The 27424-nt window shown below is 31.2% G+C and overlaps 1 protein-coding gene across 1 annotated transcript; it reads left to right on the top strand.

Moving 5' to 3' along the window:
- The first annotated feature begins 1838 nt into the window (after positions 1-1838).
- Positions 1839-26099, top strand: LOC127709047 (soluble calcium-activated nucleotidase 1-like). Its single transcript, XM_052214373.1, has 3 exons — positions 1839-2499; positions 16316-16519; positions 17480-26099. Exons 1-3 carry the CDS (start codon positions 1923-1925, stop codon positions 17848-17850), a joined length of 1152 nt encoding a protein of 383 aa, XP_052070333.1. The 5' UTR covers positions 1839-1922; the 3' UTR covers positions 17851-26099.
- Positions 26100-27424: the final 1325 nt, after the last annotated feature.

Below are 27424 nucleotides of genomic sequence, written 5' to 3'. Positions count from 1 at the left end.
GACCACTGGGACAGACTATTATGTCTCAGGTTTGCGATAAAACTAGGACAGGCTTTTATGACAGTCTCAAGTTTGTGATTAGACTGGGACAGACTATTTTTACAGTCTCGTTTGTAATACCAATGGGACAGACTATTATAACAGTCTCAGGTCTGTGATAGCACTCGGCCAGATTTTTATAATAGTCTAAGGTTTGTGATAACACTGGGACAGACTTTTATAACAGTCTCGGGTTTGTGATACCCCTGTTGACAGACTAATATAAGTCTCAGATTTGCGATACCACTGGGACAGGCTTTTATAACAGTCTCAGGTTTGTGATACCACTGTTGAAAGACTAATATAAGTCTCAGATTTGCGATACCACTAGGACAGACACAGTCTCAGGTTTGTGAAACCACTGGACCAGACTATACAGACAGTCTCAGGTTTGTGATATCACTGGGATAGACTTTCATGACAGTCTCAGGTTTGTGAAACCACTGGACTAGACTATACAGACAGTCTCAGTTTGTGATATCACTAGGATAGACTTTCATGACAGTCTCAGGTTTCTGATACCACTGGAACAGACTATTATAAGTCTGGGTTTGCGATACCACTGGGACAGGCTTTTATAACAGTCTCAGGTATGTGATACCACTGGGAAAGACTATTATAAGTCTCAGGTTTGTGATACCACTGTGACAGACACAGTCTCAGGTATGTGATACCTAAGAGGCTATTTTGCCGTCTCCTTATTTCATAGTTTGCAAAAATTAAGTTGATATCACACTAAAATGAATTTCTGGTTGAGTAAAGTATACGTATAGTTTTGAGAAGTACTACAAATCAGGAAATTTGAGAGAGACTATTACAGACTGATAAACATGTCTCAAATCTGATCGATATTGAGCGTAGGTATCGAGCCAGGGGACAGCACTTGTCAGTCTACAGACTATTATAACAGTCTCAGGTTTGTAATACAACTGGGACAGACTTGTGGCACATCTTAGAAGAAAAGGATAGTCCTTGTCGACCAGACAAATGTCATTAAGTGTAATCACACACTTTTTCGCTGTTTCTTCCCCATATTAACTTGATAAAAAGAAAATATTCGTACTGAGAAAAAAAAAGATAACAAAAGTACCGAACTCCAAGCGAGCAAATTCAAAAAGGGGAACTCCATAAAAACTGACAAAATCAGTGAAAACTTCCAATCAACGGAACAAGTGAAAAAAAAACTGTCATATTCCTGACTTGGAACAGGCCCTTTCCGAAGAAAAAATATATATATTGTAGGACCGAAGTGCGGAAGGAATCTTTTTAACAAAGGACGATACGAGACTGGAAGCGGCCCTACCACATACTGCCACCAATGCAGGTAGTACCTGCATGAGATGAACTAGATCAACGCCAAGATGTTTTTAAATTCACTGTATATATGATGTATAGCACAATTCAAATCAATTTTTTTGTCTAAATTTTAAATGCGCATCCAAAAAGTGGCAAAATATCCTAAATCAACTTATTGATGGTGGCCGCGTATTGGTAGAAGTAGAAGTAGAATATGGTGGATCCATCCTGGTTTTATAGCCAGCTAAACCTCCAACAGAGCTTTTAATGTTTTAAAGTATCATCAAATGTTATTACAAGAACTGTTAGTCTAAATTGTTATACATTTTTTTAACTAATTACAGACGTTCAGACCGTTAATTATCAGTAAATAGTCGTTTTAATTTAAATATGTTATTTGTTCGGATCCGAGTCTTTATTTTTGTTTTTCCTTATTATTTAAGCGTTAAGAAGATTATGATTTTTTTGTATTTTGGAACATTTCAGTTGTTTACCTATTTTATTATGGACATCTTTTAGCCACGTCGGATAGAGGTGTTTAAAAAAACATTAAAATTTAGGAATGAACACTCATCAGATGGATCAAAATGCTATCAAGTCCGTCAACTGTGCATGATTGGATGCAAGCAATACGTCGACCGACACCATATAGAGTTGGAAACGCCAAACTTCATTTGAAAACCAGAACAGTTGCATACTTCATGCTGTTCACTGTTGCCTTTTTAATCTTAATTGTCAACATTTTACCACAAAATAGTTCTAAGGAAAAATGTGACTGTTCAGTAGCATATGATAACAGATATCCTCTTTCAAAACCCTACATTACTGAGAATGGGCTTACTTACAAAATTGCCATGGTCACAGATTTAGATACAGAATCGAAAAGTAAAAAGAAAGAGAATACCTGGCTAAGTTATTTACAGACAGGAAATTTAACCTTAAAAAGTGACCATAGTAAAGTTACAGTTGTACTGGATAAAAAACCAGTAACTCTGACTTCAAGTTTGTCTCAGGGTGGTCGAGGAATGGAGTTGTCTGAGCTCGTGGTATATAATGGAAATCTCTATTCTGTTGATGATAGAACTGGTATAATTTATTTCATTAAAAACAATGCTGTTTATCCATGGGTTTTACTAGTGGATGGCAATGGAACAAGTCATAAGGGTAATTGATAATTACACTTATATATATGTTAACTGTATTAAAAGACAGTCAGGGGTACTACTTGTACAAGTAATCTTTATTTACTTGAAGAAGTAAATAAAATATACTTATACAAGTTAATTATATTGTTTGAATAATCTCCCCTTAATTTTCAAAAAAATTTACTTGTATAAGTAAATTTTTTTTACAATCCCACAAAAATTCTCAAGGTTTGAGATGTAAAATCATGCCTTTAACAATTTTTCTCAGGTTAGCTCATAATTTTTGATAAGAGTTCAATGTTTCATCTCATTAATTCAACAAAGAAACTGATTGAGCAAAGATCTTAAGTATTTGCGCAAGGCCTTTAAAAATTGCTCCTTGGGGGCTTGTAAATGAGCAGTGTTCTAAAGATAACAGACAAATGAGATTTTCATTGTCCATGAAATTACACTTAAATGAATAGTAAAGACATCTGCAAAGGACAGACAATTCAAAATTCTATTAGAGCAAAGAAGTTCTAAGAATTCAAGAAAAGAAGATAGGATGACTATTTTACTTGTATAAGTAAAAAAATCTGAATGTCTAAGGAACATAACTAGGCCAAAAAATAATTTACTTATACAAGTAAATAAAATACACTTGTATAAGTATCCTACAAATTTACTTATATAAGTATATTATAATTACTTCTTCAAGTAAATAAAAATTACTTGTACAAGTAATACCCCTGACTGAAAGAAATTATCTTACAGAAACCATTTAACAATTTTTCAAGTTTGATTTGAATGAGTAAATCCCAAGATAACCAATTAAATGCCACGGTATAATAAAAAAACTTATTTATTTTCAAATAAACGCTTGATATATACAGTCAGAGCTCTGACATAAACAAGTCAGAATAAAATGACTTCCATAGGTCAGATATAATTTGATGTAAGTGTTGTCTCCCTTCTTGCACTCAACAGAATATGACTTGTACAGGTCAGTTTATGTCAGACTTTAATTTATCATAAAATGACTTCCACAGGTCAGATTTTGCACAAAATATTGTGACTTAATATCTTCATATTCTAATAAGATTTATGCCCCTTTTTAATGCATTTTGACTTCGAGAGGTCATTTTTGTTCTGATTTGAAGCAGTCATTACTACCACTTTGTTATCAATCTCCATAAAAATATGGTGATTACTAGTTTCGAATTAAAGAGTTTTAAAAAGTGGGGCTCATCTGACATCATACCTTCTCCTTTCCAGAATCTAAACATAATATATTTATCTCATCACTTTCAATTATTTCAAAATACAAAGAAAAACCAGGTGAGAAAAAATGGATCATACAATTTTCTGAATATCAAAAGATTTACAAAATACTATATTGGATACATTACATGACAATACTTCAAATCTTCCAAGGAAAAACAAGACACTTATTCATGATAAGACTATGTTAATAAAAGATATATTCTCATCCACTTTAAGCTAAATGTATTAAGAGCAAAACATTTATTATTTTAATATTTCATTGAGGTAAATACTGTTGTGCAAACTGACTCAAACAAGTCACATTATGTTCTGACTTACTAAACGTATTACAACTTTTAAGTCTAGTATTGTCATATTGATTTAAAAATGTATAGGTAAGCCAGATAAAAGACTGAGGAAATTAGGTCCCCATAAGTCACAATAATGAGGACTATAAAAAAGTTTATTTGGTATATTCAATATTAAATGTATTTTGTTTTAAACAGGTCAAATCATGTTCTGACTTAAAAGAGTCAGTCCAAAACTAAAATAAATTTATTGAAATATTTAAGCCGGGCATTGCCATATGATATTAAATGAATGTATGGGAACGTCAGATAAAAGACACAGGAAATATATGTTTAGATCCCCTAAAATAAATAACCATTTGACTTAATTGTTTCTAAAAATTTATCAAATAATAAACTCGAAAATGGCAGATTCAGAAGCAGTCTGAAAGCAAGGACTTTCTTGGATTAAAGGAAGTACACCTAGCTTTGATTGGAAATTTTGTTCTGTAAACTGACTTTAACAGGTCAAATCATGTTCTGACCTCAAAGAGTCAGTCAAAACTAAACTTATTACAACTTTTAAGTCTAGTATTGTCATATTGATTTAAAAATGTATGGGAGAGCCAGATAAAAAACAGAGGAAATAAGGTCCCCTAAAGTCACAATAATGAGGATTATATAAAAAAGTTTATTTGGTATATTCAATATTTAAATGTATTTTGTTTTAAACAGGTCAAATTATGTTCTGACTTCAAAGAGTCAGTCAAAAACTATACTTTAACTAATTATTGCAACTTCTAAGTCTGGCATTGTCATATGCATTTAAGAATGTATGGGAAAAACAGATAAAAGACACCCAATAATAAAGTCACAATAATGAGGACTATAAAAAAGTTTGTTTGGTATATGTAATATTCAAATGTATTTTGTTTACAAGTTTCATCAAATTATCTTAAAATTTTATTCTATTTCTGAATTTTCATGACTTTTTCTTTTCTGTTAAGTTAACACATGGAACTTTTGGTTGTAAAAAATATTATTTTAAAGACCATTTGACTGAATTGTTTCTAAAAAAACTTATCAATTAACATGATTAATTAACTAAACAGTAGCAGATTCAGATAAAGGGAAAGGGGGGGGGGGGGCTTAGAGGAAGAAGACCTAGTTTTGATTGGAAATTTTGTTCTGTAAACTGACTTTAACAGGTCAAATCATGTTCTGACTTCAAAGAGTCAAACAAAACTAAACTTATTTCAACTTTTAAGTCTAGGATTTTCATATTGATTTTAAAATGTATGGGAAAGCCAGATAAAAGCCAGATGAAATAAGGTCCCCTTACGTCACAATAATGAGGACTATAAAAAAGTTTATTTGGTATATTCAATATCAAATGCATTTTGTTTTTAAAGATTTTCATCAAATTATCTTAAAATTTTATTTTATTTCTGTATTTTCATGACTTTTCTTTTCTGTTAAGTTTACACATAGAACTTGTGGTTGCCCAAAAAATAAAATTTTAATAACCATTTGGCTGAATTGTTTCTAAAAAAACTTATCAATTAATTAACTCAACAGTAGCAGATTCATATTTAGGGGGGGGGGGGGTGGGGGCTTAGAGGAAGAACACCTAGCTTTGATTGGAAATTTTGTTCTGTAAACTGACTTTAACAGGTCAAATCATGTTCTGCTTTCAAAGAGTCAGTCAAAACTAAACTTATTAATACAACTTTTAAGTCTAGTATTGTCGTATTGATTTAAAAATGTATGGGAAAGCCAGATAAAAGACAGAGGAAATAAGGTCCCCTAAAGTCACAATAATGAGGACTATAAAAAAGTTTATTTGGTATATTCAATATTAAATGTATTTTGTTTTAAACAGGTCAAATCATGTTCTGACTTAAAACAGTCAGTCCAAAACTAAGTTTATTGAAATTTTAAAGTTGGACACTTCCATATGATATTAATGAATGTATGAGAACGTCAGATAAAAGACATAGGAAATATATGTAAGATCCTCTAAAATAAATAACCATTTGACTTAATTGTTTCTAAAAATTTATCAAATAATAAACTCAAAAATGGCAGATTCAGAAGCAGGGCTTAAAGGAAGTACATCTAGCTTTAATTGGAAATTTTGTTCTGCAAACTGACTTGAACAGGTCAAATTATGTTCTGACAAATTGACTTAAACAGGTCAAATCATGTTCTGACTTAAAAATATCAGTCAAAAACTAAATTTATTGAAATTTTTAAGTCAGGCATTGCCATATGATATTAATGATATGTATGGAAAAGTCAGATAAAATACACACGAAATACATGCAAGATCCTCTAAGATAAATAACCATTTGACTTAATTGTTTCTTAAAACTTATCAATTAATAAACTCAACAGTGGCAGATTCAGAAGGGGACTAAGAGGAAGAACACATAGCTTTGATTGGAAATTGTGTTCTGTAAACTGACTCAAGCAGGTCAAATCATGTTCTGACTTATAAGAGTCTGTCAAACACTAAATGGATTGCAACTGTAACAGTCGGGCATTGTCATGATTGTGATGTGATTGTTAGAATGTATGGATACAAGTAGGAAAAAAGATCACAAATATTAAGTCACAATTTTTAGAATTATATAAAAGTTAATTTGGTATATATCTGATATCTTAATATTTCATTGAGGTAACTCCTGTTGTGCAAACTGACTTGAACAAGTCACATTATGTTCTGACTTCAAAGAGTCAGTCAAAAACTATACTTTTACTAATTATTGCAACTTTTAAGTCTGGAATTGTCATATGCATTTAAGAATGTATGGGAAAATCAGATAAAAGACACCCAATAATAAAGTCACAATAATGAGGACTATAAAAAAGTTTCTTTGGTATATTTAATATTCAAATGTATTTTGTTTACAAATTTCATCAAATTATCTTAAAATTTTATTCTATTTCTGCATTTTTATGACTTTTTTTTCTGTTAATTTAACATATGGAACTTTTGGTTATAAAAAATATTATTTTAAAACCATTTGACTGAATTGTTTCTAAACAAACTTATCAATTAATTAACTCAACAGTAGCAGATTCAGATTAGGGGGGGGGGGCTTAGAGAAAAAGACCAGTTTTGATTGGAAATTTTGTACTGTAAACTGACTTTAACAGGTCAAATCATGTTCTGACTTCAAAGAGTCAAACAAAACTTAACTTATTACAACTTTTAAGTCTAGTATTGTCATATTGATTTAAAAATATATAGGTGAGCCAGATAAAAGACAGAGGAAATAAGGTAGCCATAAGTCACAATAATGAGGACTATAAAAAAGTTTACTTGGTATATTCAATATTAAATGTATTTTGTTTTAAACAGGTCAAATCATGTTCTGACTTAAAAGAGTCAGTCCAAAACTAAAATAAATTTATTGAAATATATAAGCTGGGCATTGCCATATGTTATTTAATGAATGTATGGGAACGTCAGATAAAAGACACAGGAAATATATGTAAGATCCCCTAAAATAAATAACCATTTGACTTAATGTTTCTAAAAACTTATCAAATAATAAACTTGAAAATGGCAGATTCAGAAGCAGGGCTTAAAGGAAGTACACTTAGCTTTGATTGGAAATTTTGTTCTGTAAACTGACTTTAACAGGTCAAATCATGTTCTGACTTCAAAGAGTCAAACAAAACTTAACTTATTACAACTTTTAAGTCTAGTATTGTCATATTGATTTAAAAATATATAGGTGAGCCAGATAAAAGACAGAGGAAATAAGGTAGCCATAAGTCACAATAATGAGGACTATAAAAAAGTTTACTTGGTATATTCAATATTAAATGTATTTTGTTTTAAACAGGTCAAATCATGTTCTGACTTAAAAGAGTCAGTCCAAAACTAAAATAAATTTATTGAAATATATAAGCTGGGCATTGCCATATGTTATTTAATGAATGTATGGGAACGTCAGATAAAAGACACAGGAAATATATGTAAGATCCCCTAAAATAAATAACCATTTGACTTAATTGTTTCTAAAAACTTATCAAATAATAAACTCGAAATGGCAGATTCAGAAGCAGGGCTTAAAGGAAGTACACCTAGCTTTGATTGGAAATTTTGTTCTGTAAACTGACTTTAACAGGTCAAATCATGTTCTGACTTCAAAGAGTCAAACAAAACTAAACTTATTACAACTTTTAAGTATAGTATTGTCATATTGATTTAAAAATGTATGGGTGAGCCAGATAAAAGACAGAGAGAATAAAGTCCCCATAAGTCACAATAATGAGGACAATAAAAAGGTTTATTTGGTATATTCAATATTAAATGTATTTTGTTTTAAACAGGTCAAATCATGTTCTGACTTAAAAGAGTCAGTCCAAAACTAAAATAAATGTATTGAAATATTTAAGCCGGGCATTGCAGGGCTTAAAGGAAGTACACCTAGCTTTGATTGGAAATTTTGTTCTGCAAATTGACTTAAACAGGTCAAGTCATGTTCTTACTTTAAAAAATCTGTCAAAAACTAAATTTATTGAAATTATTAAGTCAGGCATTGCCATTTGATATTAATGATAATGTATGGAAAAATCAATTAATAAACTCAACAGTGGCAGATTCAGAAGGGGGCTAAGAGGAAGAACACATAGCTTTGATTGGAAATTTTGTTCTGCAAATTGACTTCAACAGGTCAAATCATGTTCTGACTTCAAAGAGTCAAACAAAACTTAACTTATTACAACTTTTAAGTCTAGTATTGTCATATTGATTTAAAAATATATAGGTGAGCCAGATAAAAGACAGACGAAATAAGGTAGCCATAAGTCACAATAATGAGGACTATAAAAAAGTTTACTTGGTATATTCAATATTAAATGTATTTTGTTTTAAACAGGTCAAATCATGTTCTGACTTAAAAGAGTCAGTCCAAAACTAAAATAAATTTATTGAAATATATAAGCTGGGCATTGCCATATGTTATTTAATGAATGTATGGGAACGTCAGATAAAAGACACAGGAAATATATGTAAGATCCCCTAAAATAAATAACCATTTGACTTAATTGTTTCTAAAAACTTATCAAATAATAAACTCGAAATGGCAGATTCAGAAGCAGGGCTTAAAGGAAGTACACCTAGCTTTGATTGGAAATTTTGTTCTGTAAACTGACTTTAACAGGTCAAATCATGTTCTGACTTCAAAGAGTCAAACAAAACTAAACTTATTACAACTTTTAAGTATAGTATTGTCATATTGATTTAAAAATGTATGGGTGAGCCAGATAAAAGACAGAGAGAATAAAGTCCCCATAAGTCACAATAATGAGGACAATAAAAAAGTTTATTTGGTATATTCAATATTAAATGTATTTTGTTTTAAACAGGTCAAATCATGTTCTGACTTAAAAGAGTCAGTCCAAAACTAAAATAAATGTATTGAAATATTTAAGCCGGGCATTGCAGGGCTTAAAGGAAGTACACCTAGCTTTGATTGGAAATTTTGTTCTGCAAATTGACTTAAACAGGTCAAGTCATGTTCTTACTTTAAAAAATCTGTCAAAAACTAAATTTATTGAAATTATTAAGTCAGGCATTGCCATTTGATATTAATGATAATGTATGGAAAAATCAATTAATAAACTCAACAGTGGCAGATTCAGAAGGGGGCTAAGAGGAAGAACACATAGCTTTGATTGGAAATTTTGTTCTGCAAATTGACTCAAACAGGTCAAATCATGTTCTAACTTAAAAGAGTCCGTCAAAAACTAAATGGATATGCATAAAATCTGGTTCATAATTTTTGAAAAGATGGAGAGATTAATGAGTCTATATTTTGTTATTCCGACTCACAAATGTCACTATGTGACAAATTTCGGGAATTTTTCTCTCCTTTTGACTGATTCCTATATGTTGTATGGGTGCCATAACTATCACTACAACATGTACAAAGTCAGCACATTCTAAGGGACGCCATCAAAAGACCAATGTAGGATAAAAAAACTTAAATCAAATAGTTTGGGGGTGGGGGTGGGGGTGGGGTTAAAGTTGCTGCAAGTTTTGTTTATCCAAAATCGATTTTACATAAATCCATATTGGTCAATCAATCTTTCCCAAATTAAGTTAAGAGGGGGGGGGGGGGGGGGGGGGGTGGGTGGGTCAGTGAAAAAACTATGTGATGTGAATTAAGTTTTTTATCCTATATTGAACTTTTGATGTCGTCCCTAATGACTTGACCTATTACAGTATTTCTGTCTGAATTTTTTATGAATATTCTGTATTTACTAATTTAACTACATGTATGTTATTGCAAGTGTATTAATTAGCTTTGTTTATTACTTATATTAAACTAAACCTCTATAAATCAATTATCTTTACTCTGGTTATTGATTATATAAGAAAAACTCTGCCTATTACTATATGACTGTAATCTTAACTCTGATTGTTAACATCCTGGATTGCATATCTGCATGACCATTAAACTCATGGTATACCCATTTTATTTGAGGATATAAAAGTATTGTTTTTTCAATATAACATTTTCAGACACATTGAATCTGTGAAGACAACTTTCAATTTGACTTTAGAAATTAAAGAGTTTGTAAGCAAAATGTTGGGGAAATTTAATTATAATTAAGAATGTTTAAAATTAGTTAAGAAAAAAGCCGACATTAATAATGTTAAAAAAAATTTGAGGAGAAAAAACATACAAATTCAGACCAAATATGGTGACTTTGTTGTCCTTCAAGAAGCCGTACATATAATCCATAATATTTTCACTGTTTTTTAAATACATGTAAAAGTTGAAAGATAACTATCTATTGATTTTTTTTTTAATAGCTTTTTTCACAACACTTATAACTTTGTAATTTATGTTCCATTGTACACTTGTTATTCTTAATATCTTTAAAAATTGTTGTTTGGGAACAAAATCTTGTCAGGGTTTCTTATGGTACTAGCATGACAAGTGCATTCATATTCTAAAATACTCTAAACATTAAAAAAAGTCAGTATTTTCAGATCATTCTGAGTCTTTCTGGCCTTATTAAGTCAGAACATTCAGACTTTTATAAGTCAGAACATTCAGACTTTTATAAGTCAGAACATTCAGACTTTTATAAGTCAGAACATTCTGACTTCCAATGTTCTTCTCACTTCTGTAGAAACAAAGACTATCTATGTCTCAAATAAGAGGTAAATGCTTCATGTGGCTAAGCATCTGGGATAAGAATTATAGATGTGTAATTTCAGAGGAAAACAAATATGCCAAAATTTTTTTTTTTTTTCATATAGATTAGACCGTTGGTTTTTCCGTTTGAATGGTTTTACACTAGTAATTTTTTGAGGTCCTTTATAGCTTGCTGTTCGGTGTGAGCCAATGCTCCGTGTTGAAGGCCGTACCTTGACCTATAATGGTTTACTTTTATAAATTGTAACTTGGATGGAAAGTTGTCTCATTGGCACTCATACCACATCTTCCTATATCCATGTAATTAATAAGATGTGATGCATGTGAGAGGAAAATAATACTGAATAGACAATTCTGTTTGCACAAACACTGAAAAATATAATATGTAAAGGTGGTCTCTCAGCAGATTAAAATAAACAAGAAATAATTGTAACAGGATGCTGTTACGAAGTCTCCCAAACAAATTTAAGCTCCCATAATTCGTCATTCCCATGGTTGCCTGACATTGGGCAAGTTCCAGTACAAATTGGTTTTGTCTAGTAAAGTGATATGCATAAGTGACGCCTAGGGTTTGACCCTGCATGTCATTCAAATCTTCTTGAAATGACGAACAGGAATATCATATGGTTTACCTTTAGGTGTGGTGATCCAGAACATTTCAAAAAGGGGGATGGGGATGACACCAATGGACTTCCCCTATATTTCATTTGATTTGTTTTATTGTCCTGTGCAAGAATGTATATGGTGTAGGGGTGGGGATCTCGACCGTTTACAAGTTTTCAAACATGAGTGGGTGGGGTGACCCTCAGGGACTCCACCTTTATTTCATTTGATTTGTCTTATTGACCCTTACAAGAATATACATGGTTAAGGGGTGGGGATCCCGACCGTTTACAAGTTTTCACACAGGAGGGGGTGGGGGTGACCCCAAGGGACTTCCCCTATACTTCATTTGATTTGTTTTATTGTCCTATTCAAGAAAATATATGGTTTAGGGGTGGGGATCTCGACCGTTTACAAGTTTTCAAACAGGAGGGGTAGGGGTGACCCCCAGGGACCTCCCCAACATATCATTTGATTTGTTAAATTGTCCCATACAAGAATATATATGGTTTAGGGGTGGGGATCTCTACCGTTTACAAAATATAAGAACATTTGCAAATGGCAGGGGGTGGGGGTAAACCTGGAGACTAGCCCGGTATATTTCATTCAAATCAGTTTGACATTATAGAGGAATAGAGAAATGACAGGGATAGGGGTGATCCCTGGTGACTTGCCCTACATTTCATTTGATTTGTTTTATCATGTCCCATGATCGTAAATGAAGACCAGGTGTGTGCATCACTTATTGTTCTCAAGTTATAACTTTAAAAATTAAAAAAAAAACCTTGGGTTCTTTAGTTAAACCCCTCCCTTCCTTTTTCTTTTATTAAAATTTTTCCCATTTTCGTTTCATTATCATCATATCAATATTCACAATGATCGTTTTTCTCATAGGGAGAAACGAATCAGAAAGGTTAAAAAATCAGTTTGTGATTGAGTTTAAAAATAGAAAAATCACGTGACGATGTTCAGCTCGAAGCAATAATTTTACTTTTTAAATTGCACTGACTGGTTAATAATGTTAATATTGTTTAAGACAACACGAGTTATCTCCCGAAAATAACAATTCATTATCATAACAACATTTTCTGACCTGAACAAGTCAGAATTGTCAAACACCAGGTCATCTAAAAGACCACGCGTCCGTATTTACAGGTCGCGCGCCTTCATCAAACAGCAAAAAAATCACTTGCAAGGAACTTCTTTATAGGCAAAAAATATAAAAATGCCCATGAAAATACGGAGGTAATGTGAATTACCTTTCTAAAAATGCCCACAATGACCTAGATTTTCACTAAAAATCGTAAATAATCAATATAATATTCAATGACTTCTCGTTCGAGACACTTCCAAAACAACGACTCTCAAACACGTGATCTCTTGCAAAAAACCACGTGATCGTATGTGTCGTAGATCGGCGGCAAATTCAAAATAACTTCTGGTTTGACGGACTCGAGTGAAAACTACGCAAAACAAAAATTGACGCGTACAGGTCAGAATTTCAAAACACTTTCTGACTTGAAGAAGTCATTTTATTCTGACTTGTTTATGTCAGAGCTCTGACTGATATACATTGTATGTACTATGTGCATCATAACAAATCTGCTGCTGAAAATAAAATTGTAGTGATGTTCAGCATGTTCAGTATACAATTTTGTATTTCAAACTGCTTGGTCTTTTTATCACCAAACACAGCGTACGGTACCGGGTCCGTTTGCTCACTATACACGTTGGCACCCCACACGTTCGCCCCCTGGGTTTGTTCCCATTCTATTCTTATTTAGACACTGGTTGTTTTTTAGATGTATTTATCATGTTTATCAAAATATTTAAACTTTTATGAATAAAAATTCGGGATTTTTAAATGAAATATTTTATTTGGTGATTACTGTTAATTGGTATTTACAAAGCCACATTTGGTATTATTGTTCTGTGTTTTAAAATCATGATTGTTGTTATAACTAGACGTTAATACTGCACGTAGTTAGCTTGGTATGATTAAACTCAATGAAGAATTTGGTATCTTCCGCCTTTCTTTTACAGTCTTACATGAACGAACTTTGCTTTGATCATCACTGGGACACCATATATTGTATAATAGTCCAAGATCATCGTGACATTTTTTTAATCATGATTCATTTCGTCAAAATAATTAATAAAACACTAAAGGATACCTGTTTACGTTTTTATAATGTCACTTTATTTTGAAACAATAAAACAAAATTGTTTATAGGAATACACTTACTTAAACATGATTAAATATTAATTCCACACACAATCCCAATTAAAAGGGTGCGAACGTGAAAGGGGACGTGATTTTGGGCGAACGGACCCGTATTCACAGCATACACACCACTGAATAACAAATACCACCAAACACAGACCTGCCAATTTTCATGATTTATAGGGATTTCCCCCACGAGAGGTGTTGCCCTGAATTTTGAAATTCTTTATTGCATAAACTGAACACCTCAAAACAGGCATTCAAATGAGTTTAAAGGGTATTTAAACACATACATTCTTATTCAAACAATATAGTAGTAGATTAAAAACACACACTAATGACAATATAAGAGCTGCATTAGATCCTCTTAAGTTTGCAGGTATGCAAACACACCTATATACATATATTTATCTCTTTATTTAGAAATTTTACCTACCCTTCCCAAATAGGACGAATATGTTAATAAATGAGCTGCTTCGGATAGAAATCGACCTTATGCAAATGAATATCAATACATCTGTTACCTTCTTGCGCCGCAGGTTGTAAAAATCACTATACAAAGTCTGTAACTGTTTGAAAATTGAGTCGATATATATATGTAAGAACTCTATAAATCAGACCGAAATTTATCTTTAATTTGTATTGCAATGTTCCAAAATCAATCAAAGTCTTAATCATTTACATTAGGTCGATGTCTATCCGAAGCAGCTCAAATATACCTACAAAATAATAAGAAAATGGTCATGAAAGTAACCAGATCTTACAAGGGCTGTTGTCAGAACAGTATGCTTTCTGAGAAGTTTTCTTATTCTATAGCTAATTCTTAGTCTGTAAACTTTTTACAAGTACTTTTTCAGAGGGACAAGTGAAAAATATAATCTTGATATTAGCAGAACTATACATTCCTTACATTCTTAATGGCATATGAGTGAACAAAACACATAGGAGATAAATTTCTGTAAGAGATAATCTTGTGAAAATGAGTGAACATCAGATTCTAACGTGTTTGAAACTACATACCTAAAATGCTGCAATCAACAACATGATCATCATACATTTGTAACATACAATGTAAGAAAAATTTTCAAACAGTTAATAATTATTGTAGAATAAATCTACAATGTACATACTTTTGTATTATGGCTTTTTAAGAGGGTAGGAAAGGTATATTTTATGTGAACATATGTATGAATGTTTGCAGAATAGTGTGGTAATAAAAAGTCTTCTTTATACATTTGTACATGTTGCACTTCTCCACAGGGGATACATGCATGTAATACATTGTACTGCTCCGTGTATATAAAACAATTTTTGTAATCTGACTGTTCTATCTACAGACATGGCCCCCCATGTTCAATTGAAGATCAATTAGGACAAGTATTGCATGTGATTCAAGAATATCTGTTTTGCAAATACACAATTAACACAAATAACAATATTTTGTAAGGGAGCAGTCATTTGACGTTCAAAGGTAAAACAAAAATTAGATTAAATATCTAATTTTAAGACTCATAAAATCTTTTCTTTTTTCTTTTTCAATAGTTCTTAGGGTAAAAGCAGAGTAAAATGATTTTTATTTTGCCCCTTTTTGCATCAACATTTGTCTCGCTGGTTTCTTCTAGGGACAAATCTTCAAAATTTTTATTTGACTTAAATATTTTTGTTTTTATTGTCGCAATATTTTCATCATGAGAAAGATAATTGTTAAACAAAATGCAATAAAATCAAAACACAAAACATATACATGTATGAACAGTAAGACAATTAAAGCATCACAAATAAGTGACTTATAAAGTGACAGTCAGTGGCTGGAATATATACAATTCTATTGTATACATGAATCTACTGTTGATATTGTACTTTTATTTTGTAACAGACAACTGTTTCACTTAGAACTATATATGTTAAAATTACAACTGTTGATTTTGAACATAAATCTTACACGTATATTAAAGATTCACAGTTAACATGGTACAGTGCTGTTTTTCCTGGTTAACAAAACATTTTGAAATACATGTACAATGTTACCAATGCACCATCTTGTTTTCTTGAAGTTATAACATCACATTACAATGATGTTCATAGGCCCTGTGCAGAACACTACAATGTACAGGTCCTGGTAACAGATATTAAATAGACAAAACATGAATGAACTGTTATTTCTGAATGATTCATTTCTTTGTGAAAGCTATTGCCTTATATATAAATTGTATTTATAATTTTGCAATTGTTTTTCTATAATTTTTGAAAATGTAAATTTTATTTCTGCTATTTATCATGTTTATCGTACAGGATTTAAGTGTGAATGGGCAACAGTAAAACATGGAAGGTTATATGTAGGTGGACTGGGTAAAGAGTGGACATCTGCTGAAGGCAAGGTTCTTAACACCAATCCACAATGGGTGAAGTCAATAGGACCAAAGGGGGATGTAGAACACATTGATTGGAAACATGTTTATAACAAAATCAGAAAAGTTTCTGGCTATTCTTATCCAGGTAAATGCTATAGGTTAATATCTGTATATTAGAAGAGAATCCTTTTAAATAAAAAGGAAACAATTCTGCCCAAACCACTGCTAAAAACTGCCTTGAACTTGAGATGTGATGTGTGAAGGTGTTTTAAGGCTTCACTTTGACTTTGAGATGAATAAAGGCAACAGTAGTATACCGCTGTTCAAACATCATAAATCGATTAAGAGAAAAAAAAATCCGGGTTACAAACTAAAACCCAGGGAAACACATCAACCATGTTTTGCAATATTTTGTTGTTTGTTTTGGCAAGTGCATAACATGATTTTGTGTCATGAATTGATAATAATAATTTCCCCAGATAAAAGAGAAAACAAAAGAAGATTTATTACCACTTATCAAGAGAATAATATCTAGGGTACTTTGTATTGCAGGGTAAAACTAGTACTGTATGTATATTTTTATGGGAGAAAATAGACATTGTGAAGATTTTTCTGTAAAAAAAACATAATGAAAAAGGATTAAAAAGATGGAATATTATACAGTAAAAACACAACACAACACATGATTACTATCAAATGAATTCAATGTTGTAACAAACTTTAGTTTGCATTTTAATCAGGGTTAATAATGACCTAATCACTATGTTATGCCTAGAAATACATTTCATTGAGACTTGGTATTGTCCAGGGTTGTTTTTTCGAAGGAAAGGCCCATCATTCTGAAACGAAGTTATTCCATATGTATATAAGCACAACTATTCATGTGAGCATCTAATTTTTTTTGGGGGGATCTCATTGGTTACTAGTTCTGACATTAACAAATATCCCACTTTTGCATACTTTCATAATAAATCATTCAAAAAAAATAAAAAAATATTTCCAAATATATAATTAGTTTGTTAGAATGGAGAGAAATGTTCTGGAGAAGTTTTTACAATGCACAAACACCATGTATATAAAATGCTTTTTTTTAAAAATTTTTTAGGTTACATGATTCATGAATCTGGGATGTGGAGTGATGTCCATCAGCGCTGGTTTTTTCTTCCTCGTCGAGCCAGTGAACAATCATATGATGAAACAGCTGATGAAAGTAGAGCTACAAACATTTTATTGTCGGCTAATGAAGATTTTACAGACGTAAATTTCAAATATATAGGAAAGAAACAGCTAACAAAAGGTTATTCATCATTTAGATTTATTCCATGGACAGACGATAAATTGATAGTAGCACTGAAATCTCAGGAGGTTTCAGGAAAATTAGCCTCATATATGACAGTTTTTACACTTACAGGTGAAATTTTATTACCTGATATAAAAATAGGTGATGTAAAATATGAAGGGATAGAATTTGTATAGTATTGTTCATAATTAGATTCATCTTTTTTTAAATGAAAAGATAGTACATTTAAACCAAATAACAATAACACATTGTATATTCACGTATAATGTGATTGTATTTCATTCAAATATCCGACCAGATATTCATCAAAACCATTTAATTTTTGTTAGTGATATTCTTTAGCTGCATCTACATTGTATTTTTTTATCACACATTTTAGTCAGTTGTGGTAGTACACAATGTAGTTGCATGAAAGCAGCATTATAAAACTTTAAGTTAAATGGCGAACTTATAGAATATGTGTTTTGTGTTTTGACATATGAGCATGTGCCACAGGTGGTTCTACTCATTTGACATGTTAAGAAGACATCAACAACCTTTTTTAAAATAAGAGCCAAAAATAAGCATGTACAAAATAAACAAAAAGCAAGGAGGGGTTATGGGTGGGGAATGACGGAATTTAAGTTCCACTTGATGTTATCTAGTCTTAAATAACAAATCTAAATCTCATAGGCTTTTAGAAGATTGATCTTTACAATTAACATTTGTTGCATTTGATGTTTTGACAAGAATTTTTGTCATTCTGAACTGAAATTGGTAAGTCAAGAGAGCATTGCACATGGTAATAATCCTAATATAAAAAAAACAGTAAAGAGCTATTTTGATATTTATCAGTCCAATATATTAACTGTGATAGTTCTGCTGTAGTTAAAGGTTATGTGAAATTTTAGTTTTATGATAAATATTTTTTAAACACTGTTTTGAGTGCTGTTTAAGCCTTGTACAAATCCTTTTTAGTTAAAGAATGTATATTATATGACTGCATTGGTCATACTAGATTTACTCTCCATAAAACAGTAGAGGAAATGGTAATATATTTTTCGTAAAAAAAAATGAAACATATACAGCAAAATGTAATCTATGTTTAAGTCTTAAAAAACAATTAGCATTTTGCTACTTTTAATTTTAGTAAAAGAAACATGTTATTGACATTATTTTTCTTACTATTATATTACAATACCAATCTAATTGAAATCAAATCTCTGCACTCACTCATTTTTTATTTAAAAAATGAGCGGGTGCGGAGATTTAATTTTAATTAGATTGATTACAATAGAAAAATATACATGTTCATGAAAATGTTAAGTAGCAGTAATAATAATTTTAAGTTTAATTGTCTCATGGCATGTTGAGGCATTATTTTTGCCATTTATTTAACTGAAATTTGTGTAATAGTTTAGAATAACTATCTAGCATTAGAGTGCTTTATTTTTGCAAGAATACTCGAGACATATGTGTATATAAATATGTGGTACATGCATATGTACATGTAGAATTTGAGTACGATAATTATGTAATTAATATGGTAGTAAAAAAATTTCATTTTGAGGTGCAAGTACATTATGTGTTTCTTACCTTTTAATTTATTAGGTTTTAATGATATTACATCAAGGTTTTCATTATTTTTTGTGTGTAATTTGACAGATCAATAGCCCCAAAATGTTCTATCTTTTATGATTTTTTTTTTTTTTAGATTTCAGTTTAATGCAAATTATACCATGCTTTAATTAAGTGAACTATTGTTAGGCTTAAATATATTTTTATAAATGGATTCAAATAACAAGTTAGAAAAAAATTGTCTGAATTTTTAATTGTTTTCAATTGTTTGTTAACTTATGTGGTAAAATATATTTAACATGTATGACATGGTAATTGTTTGACTGATAAAGATGACACATAACCTGGTGACATCCCTAATGTATAAACATGTACAGATCATGCAGTCTTTCCCAAGCATTATTTATGAAGAAAGTTCCATTTTACATAGCATGGTGTTCAGGGTGGTAAAAGTGCAATAAATTAATGTGTATCATTTTTATTGAAATCCATATTTTTATCACTAAAAGACATGGCCAGTCTGGCTTGTTGACATCACTTGGTACCAGTTGTAAACTTTAAAAAAAAATTGTAAGAACTATGAAGATTTTTTTAATGATGTATGAAAAATATTGCCACCATGGTATATCACTGTTTGTTCTTATGATCACATGAACTTATATGGAAGAATAACCTCTAAAACAACTCAGCTATCTAATGATATAGCCATTAGTGATGACTAATATAGTTTGCATTACTGGTACTTAGATGGTATCCTACAGTCCCTAGTTTTACAAAAGTGTTTGGTGAATTTGTATAATATATACATGTACTATTTATTTAAATGTAATATTTTGAGACATATTTTTTTACGACAGTCTTTATTGGTGCACATTTAAATTTTTAGTTCATTAAAGTTGATAAAACTTTGATTCTTTTGTAATTGAAATTTTATTATCAGATGCTACTTTTTTTTCAATGTTTACTAATGGCACAGGTTTAGAAAAATCTTTATGCAGTCCATTTAAAAAAAAATAAATGCAGGTAAATAAGCTCATATCTTCATAGATTATTAAATTATTAAGATTTGCAACACACATGAATGACTGTTTACTGTACATGACTACACCGTATATAATGTATGAGTGTGACCAGGGTTTCTGGTATTGGAGGGCACTTTCCTGATTTATGAAAAAATATAATTGTGGTGAAAAATAATTCATTTTGGATCAAGAAAGTGGCACAAAAATTTAGGATCATTTAGTTTTTATTTAGATGATGAGACATGAAAGGGAAAAAAAACAAGTATCTATTATCAGCTGATTGTAACCATTTGTTGCCTTGATATGTACCATTAAGAAAACTAAATCATTTCTATGTTTCCTTACAAAACTAACAACTATATATTGGAATATTAATCACTCCAAATATCCAAGACCAAAAAGTCGAAAAATAATACAGAATCCACAGTTAAGCTGCTTTACTGCCTAGTTATTAAATAGTGGATCAAAAGATTTTCAAGTGGCTAAAAAATATTGTGTTTCAGTTTGGCGAAAGTTTAGGCCACAAAAATGTCTTACCCAGAGGAAACCCTGAATGTGACTGACAGAAGAAGTTGCTATAGAAGCATCTAATGATTTCATTTTATTTGTACATATCATTTGTGCATGTAGATGTTATCACATTTATTATACTTTCATCAATTCTGTATCTAAGTGAGTCATCTATTTTAATATTAACTATATAGTCCCATGGTTAGTTGTGAAACGACATCAGTTACGTAATTATTTTTATCACACATTTAGTGTTTATATATCAATTTTGTCTGTGTTAAATGGCCAGTAATTAACATGCTATATCAGGCCTGGTCCACTGTTTAGCTGTATTTGTTTCAGCTCCTGCAAGTATTATCATACTCATCTGATGAAAACACAATAAGTTAATCCAAACTGATATTCGTATCATGCCATGCTTATGGCGTCATAATATGTCCAAGATCCATACTTCATATTTTCCATTTTGTTCCATTGGCAAAGGGAATGTACAAATTTCAGTATGATGAGAAAGAATCTAAGACAGACATTCTGTGTCGTTTAAAGTTAATAGGTTAAATAAATTGTCATTAATGCCACTTGCACAGTAAAACAAAAATATATTGGTTACATTTGTTAAAAATGAAAATTTTTTACATTTGAAATATATAACAAAGAGACTGTGGGACACTGTTTTGCATAACAATATATACAAAGTGGAATTTTGAGCCTTAAGCATTTATTTATTATTATTGCCTTATTTCATCCATCATACTTGCTGTAGATGTGTCAGTTTATCGGCTTTTACAAATGAAGTCTTTTCCCCAGTCAACAATGATGCTACATCAGATTCTTCATATTCTTCCAGCGATGTTTTGCCATCATCGTCACTTTCGTCTGAAGAATCCTCTGTTTCAGGAGTGCATTTCCTCATTTTAAAAATCATGTTTGTCAGCAAAATTGAAGCTACTTGTGGCTAGCATCCTTTTGATAGCCAATTTTAGACCAAGCCTTACACTAAGCTATGCTATTGTTTTAAAGTCATGTTGTAACAAGTTTTAACTAAAATCACTTTGATCATTCTGCTTATTTGAAGTGGAAGCCTCAACTTTTGGTGATGGGTTGCCAGACAATTGCTTTTCATCTTATGTGCATTTTTAGAATTGAATTGAAAATATATACCGGTACTTAAAATGTGTAGTGACTGAAAATGTATTCATATTTGAACGAAGTGTCAGCATTTATAAATATATAAAACTGGGTCTGTAGAAAGATAATACATGTATTAATCATGAACATAATGTAGAGAAATAAGGACACTTGTAATCGCTTTAAAATAAGAAGAACAATTAAATCATTCTTAGGCACACACACCTCACATGATTTCATTATGAGAAAGAAAATAGTGTACATATGTCTAATAGGATCAGTGGTCTCAGATTTTGTTATATTTTACCTTTAGTTATTTTAGTCATTAGGATATTAAGTACTTACATTCATAAAGGTATTTTTGTTTAGAAAATGTCAGTGTTCTTGACTTTTCTTTCAAAATTTGTACTAGAACACCTGTTAGGTAAAACTATATAGACATTGAAGTATATCTTTGAAAATAATGGTTTTTAACATTGATTTTTATGGCCTCTCCGACTTAGGTCAGGGACATATAGTTTTACCCTTATCCATCATTCTGTCATTCTTCAACAAACAGTTATACAGACTTTTTTTTCTAAACGCCTTCATATATTGAGCTGATTTTTAGTATGTGAGTCTTGTATGATGAGTTACAGATCGATTTATTTTTGATCACGCACCGCTGATTTTTGCAGAATTTAGGGGCTTTGGACTTTGAAAATTTCAAATCCTAAAAAATGGTTTCAAGATTTTTTTTTTGCGAGCTGGGCCATTCGTGTTGAAAACTAGACATGTCATTCAGACACGTCTAGTTTTCAATAGTTGTGATTGCTTTCATTAGATAACTTTGTTCTGACATTTAAATGGATGCAGATTCTTGGATATTCACATTACCTAAAGCTAAGTAAATGAATTTTTGTAAGCAATTGTGTGAAGAAAATTTATTAAATTACACACTGGCCAAACAGAACCTGTCAAAAATATAATGGAATACTTGTGTGGTGATTATGATTTGTGCTGTGTATTTATCTTTTACTACAAATTAACCTGTGTAAAACATAAAATTATCATGTGATTATCATGTAATTTTTGTCTCGCCTTGACGGAGTAAAAAAGCGAGACATAGGTATGCTGTTTCTAGCGTCGGCAGCGGGGGCGTCAACAATGTATAAGTTTGTCATTAGGTCTAGTTTATGGTGAACCACTAGTGGTAGGTCAATGATATTTGGTATGCAGTTGTATTAGCATTGGCACATCTCATAACCATGAAGATTATTTGACCCCGCCCACTCAGTCATGGTCTATTGACTTTGAAACTTTTCTTAATTAGTTTGTGATTAGGTCAGTTTATGGGGAACCATTAGTGGTAGTTCAATGATATTTTGTATGCTGTTGTATAAGCATTGACATATCTCATTTCCATGAAGATTTTTTGGCCCTGCCCCCTCAGTCATGGTCTATCGACTTTGAAACTTTGCTTAATTTTCATGTGTTAGTTTGTGATTAGTTCAGTTTAAGATAAACTACTAATGTCAATGATATTTAAGTTTCATTTTTATGGAGAGTATATAACCCCACCCCGTCATTATGGTTCATTGACTTTGAAATTTTTACATAGTTTACAAGTTAATGTTTGTGTTTAGGTTTGTTTAAACGGAATGACTTATGAAAAGTCAATGGTATTTGGTATGTAGCTGTATTAGCATTGTCACATCTCATTGGAGATTGTTTAGCCCTGTACCTTCAGTCATGGTTAATGACTTTGAATATTTGCATAACTTACATGTTAAAATATTGCTATTTTAATTTCAACATTTGCATTATCAAAATAACAAATAGGCGAGACATATCTCTGTGTTAACAGTTTATTATACACTGTTGTCAAAGTACTACTTGTACTTCTGAGATTCATTTCAAGTATAGTTTTTTAATGGCCATAAAACCATTGTCTTTCAGCAAGTGCAATAGACTGGTAACTTGAAGATAGTTTTCTTGAGTAATAAGTAATTGCCCTCTTTGGCAGTTTGAAATTCTGTTCTCAGCCTTAGTTATTTCCCTTTTTGTAAGGGTTAATAATTAATGATATTAGACAAGTTGATGATGAGGGTATAAGAAAAAATAAAAATGGGCTCATGGTGTGCCTGTTCCAAACAATTGTTAAAATGTTGAGTTTTTATGCCCCACCGTAGGCAACGGGGGCATTCAATTTTACCCTTGACTGTCTTTCAGTCCATTCGTCCCATTTTCGTTTCCGCACTCTAACTTAAGTTTGCCTCATTCAAATTTTATGAAACTAATACACAATGTTAAGAACCAAAACTCACAGACAGGGTTCGAATTTAGGTAGTGAGTCACTTACTGTTCTAGAGTTATGTGTCACCAAGGTCCCACAGAGCACTGTTAGAAAAGGGGGAGCTAACTCGTATGTGCTGGAACCAAGGGACAGGGGGTCAGTCTATCGCTAGACTTAATGTTCTGATAGGCATAGCTAAAACGCAAGGAAGGTTTTCATAATTTAATTAACGATAACAATTTAGATGAATGATGATAACAATCAATTAGTAAACAATGCCAAATAATAATAATAATTAAAGTACAAAGTATCAAATCTAAATATCAAATCCAAAGTAAAACTATTTCTCCTTACAATGTAAAATGTAAAATAAATGCCAAAACTACTAAATCATAAAATGAACTTAATCTCAAAATCAAAATGTAAAAGTCTCAAAAATAAAAGATTCTCAAAAGTATTTTCCAAAGTTAAATTATGAGTCAGAGATAAATTTTGTCTCAACACTACACAGTCAACTGGTAGACTGGTAGACAGTCTTATAGGTCCAGTATCATGACGTGAGTAGTGAGAGGTTACGCTTCCGAAACACTGACTGTTTTCTAAAAAATTATCAAAAAATAAAAGGTGAGTCAAAAATAACATTTTTGTCTAAACACTACAAAGTCAACTGGTAGACTGATCAACAGTCTTACAGATCCAGTATAGTAGACTTTAGCAGTGCAAGTTTAGGTTTCCGAAAGGTGACTGCTTTTCCTAAATTTCACAACGCTATTTATACTAAAACCAAAAACTAATCAACATGACACAATATGTAAATAGTACTCTCATTAGCAAAATAGAATATAATTAAACAAAGCAAAATCCCTTCATGTTTTGATAAAAACTTAAAATATCCTAGTGACATGCTAATTACAATTAATATTTCAAAACAAAGTGCTTTGAGCAAACTGTGACATTTCGAGTATTAATGCCACAGCATAGGTAAAAATCAATTAAACCAAAATTAATTAAAAATTTTACAAAATACAAATATAAATTTTTCTTTCTTAAAATAAAACATATTTTTTATCCAAAATAACACTAACACAAATATAAGCCAAATAACACACCATGACATATGCCCTTTATAACTGCGAAAATTGCATTTTTTTTGTTTCCGCACTCTAACTTAAGTTTTACTCATCCAAATTTTTATGAAGCTCATACACAATGCTAAGAACCAGAACACGCAGACAGAGAGCAAATTCAGGTTGGAAGTCATTAACTGTTCTAGAGTTATGCCCCTTTTTAACTTGGAAAATTGCAAAGCTTGAGCGGGGGCATTCATGTCATCAGATACATTCTTCTTTTATCTATATACTAATTTAAGTTATCATGAGATAGTATCTTTTTAAATGAACAATGTTCATAGTTTTCACTGAAATATATGACCTAAACTCAAATCTACCGAGCCAATAGAAATAGAACATAGGGGTAAGATAATAGATTTTTTTGTCTTAAGTTAACAACTATTTAGAATTACCAGTATCAGAGTAAAATATATGATAAGCTTATTTTAAACACTCTTATCAAATATAAAATTAATCTTGTTATTGTATTGGTGGGATGCTGACATTATACCCATCACTCTTATTATTCATATATAAAATCATGCTAGTTCAGTATTTTAATATAATGCAGCTAGATGGAGGGGTTGTTTTAATGCTACAATATAACCTCAAGGTGTTTGTTAAAATAATTTGTTTTATGTAATATTAATCTCAGAAGATGAGAGATTTTAATGTCAGAACATGCCTTTGTTCCTTTTTAGTGTGAATAAAACATTTGTATTTGGATCTGAAAGAGTATAAATGTGAGAATGTTAATTGTTGTTATAAATTATTTTGTATGTTCTGTGATAAAAATTGAATAAAATTATATTTAAAACTTAAAATTTTGTATTGTATTTTAACATAACATGAAAAGTTAAATCTGCAGATATTGAGTACCGACTTGTAACTGTGTACAAATCTATTATTATCCCTCACAATGGTTGTGAAAGCAAATGAAGCAATTTGTATGTGTGTATGCACATGTGAATTAATTACATGTATATAAATATATGACCACCTTACAGTTTCAATTTGAACAGTGAGTGGACTTGAGTCTGAATGGTTTATAGCAGTAATGTTTCGGATAAGTTTAAAAATAGATCTGTGATAAAAGTTGCAGTATGCAAGACTTAGGGATTATTATCCAGAGGCATAAACTATTTGTATAAATCTTTATATTTCAGAAGGTAGAAGACGGTCTTCTTAATTTTTTTACTTTTACCAATTTAAATGACAATCAATAATATTACTGTAACAGTCAAGAAATGAAAATGTTGACATGGGAAAATGTTGGCGCCAGAAATATTGCCAGCAGCCGTATTTTGTCACCAGATGAAATCAAAAATCGCAATTTGCGACATTGGTGAATCCCAGCGCGGTCCCTGACTGACTTGGATGCTTCATACCTTGTATGCAGATACCTTATGTTAAGAAGTTTCTGTCTGCCATATGTCCATTGTCTTATAGCTCATTTTCAGGGTTCAGCAACTGCTTGAAAAAAAAAAAGTTTTTTTGTCATGTGAATTTCTCACTTATTATGAGTAATAGGGTAACTATATTTTGTGTATAGGTTCCTTGCAATGTCTACATTTTCGTCAGACAGTGTCCCCTTGACCTCAACCTCATAACATGGATCAGTGATCAAGGTTAAATTTACTTGATTAGGTCCGTTTCTCAAATACTTTTAGGTGGCACATAACTCTACAGGGAGATAACTCTGTAAAAATCATCTGAAGGTTTTAATCATGTTCTATTGTTAAGGAAATATTAGGCTTCTCAATGATCAAAACTAGTGTTTGTCAAACTGGTAAAATCCAATGATTTTTTTCCGATAAAGTGTGTGGTTAAATTTTTTTAATTTTTTTTTTATTTTTGTCAAAGGGTCAAACTAAATATTTTGTCAAAATTTTATGAAAATTAAACGAGCCAAATTAATTTTAGTCAAGGTGTTTGGTACCACCTTAAGCAGTAGGTCAACTATATGTGGTGTATGGAATGATTATAAAGGGTACATGTCAGTCTGTCAGGTTTCATCTGATGTTGACCTCATTTTCAAGGTTCATTGTTCAATGTTAGGTTTTTGTGTTTTGTTCTGTTTTTCAAGTACTATAATCAATAGGTCAGCTATATTTGGTGAATGGTATAATTGTAATGTGTACATGTCTGT

Source organism: Mytilus californianus, unplaced genomic scaffold, assembly GCF_021869535.1.
Source record: "Mytilus californianus isolate M0D057914Y unplaced genomic scaffold, xbMytCali1.0.p SCAF_7, whole genome shotgun sequence".
Classification (NCBI taxonomy): Eukaryota; Metazoa; Mollusca; class Bivalvia; order Mytilida; family Mytilidae; genus Mytilus; species Mytilus californianus.
Note: the sequence above shows the minus strand (reverse complement) of the source record. Positions and strands in the feature narration are given on the sequence as shown.

Bases quoted from the DNA above. Each gene is read 5' to 3' on its own strand.
- LOC127709047 (XM_052214373.1), top strand. From the start codon at position 1,923: ATGCTATCAAGTCCGTCAACTGTGCATGATTGGATGCAAGCAATACGT. The intron at 2,500-16,315 runs GTAATTGATAAT...TTTATCGTACAG, and splicing joins CAATGGAACAAGTCATAAGG to GATTTAAGTGTGAATGGGCA. The intron at 16,520-17,479 runs GTAAATGCTATA...AAAATTTTTTAG, and splicing joins TTCTGGCTATTCTTATCCAG to GTTACATGATTCATGAATCT.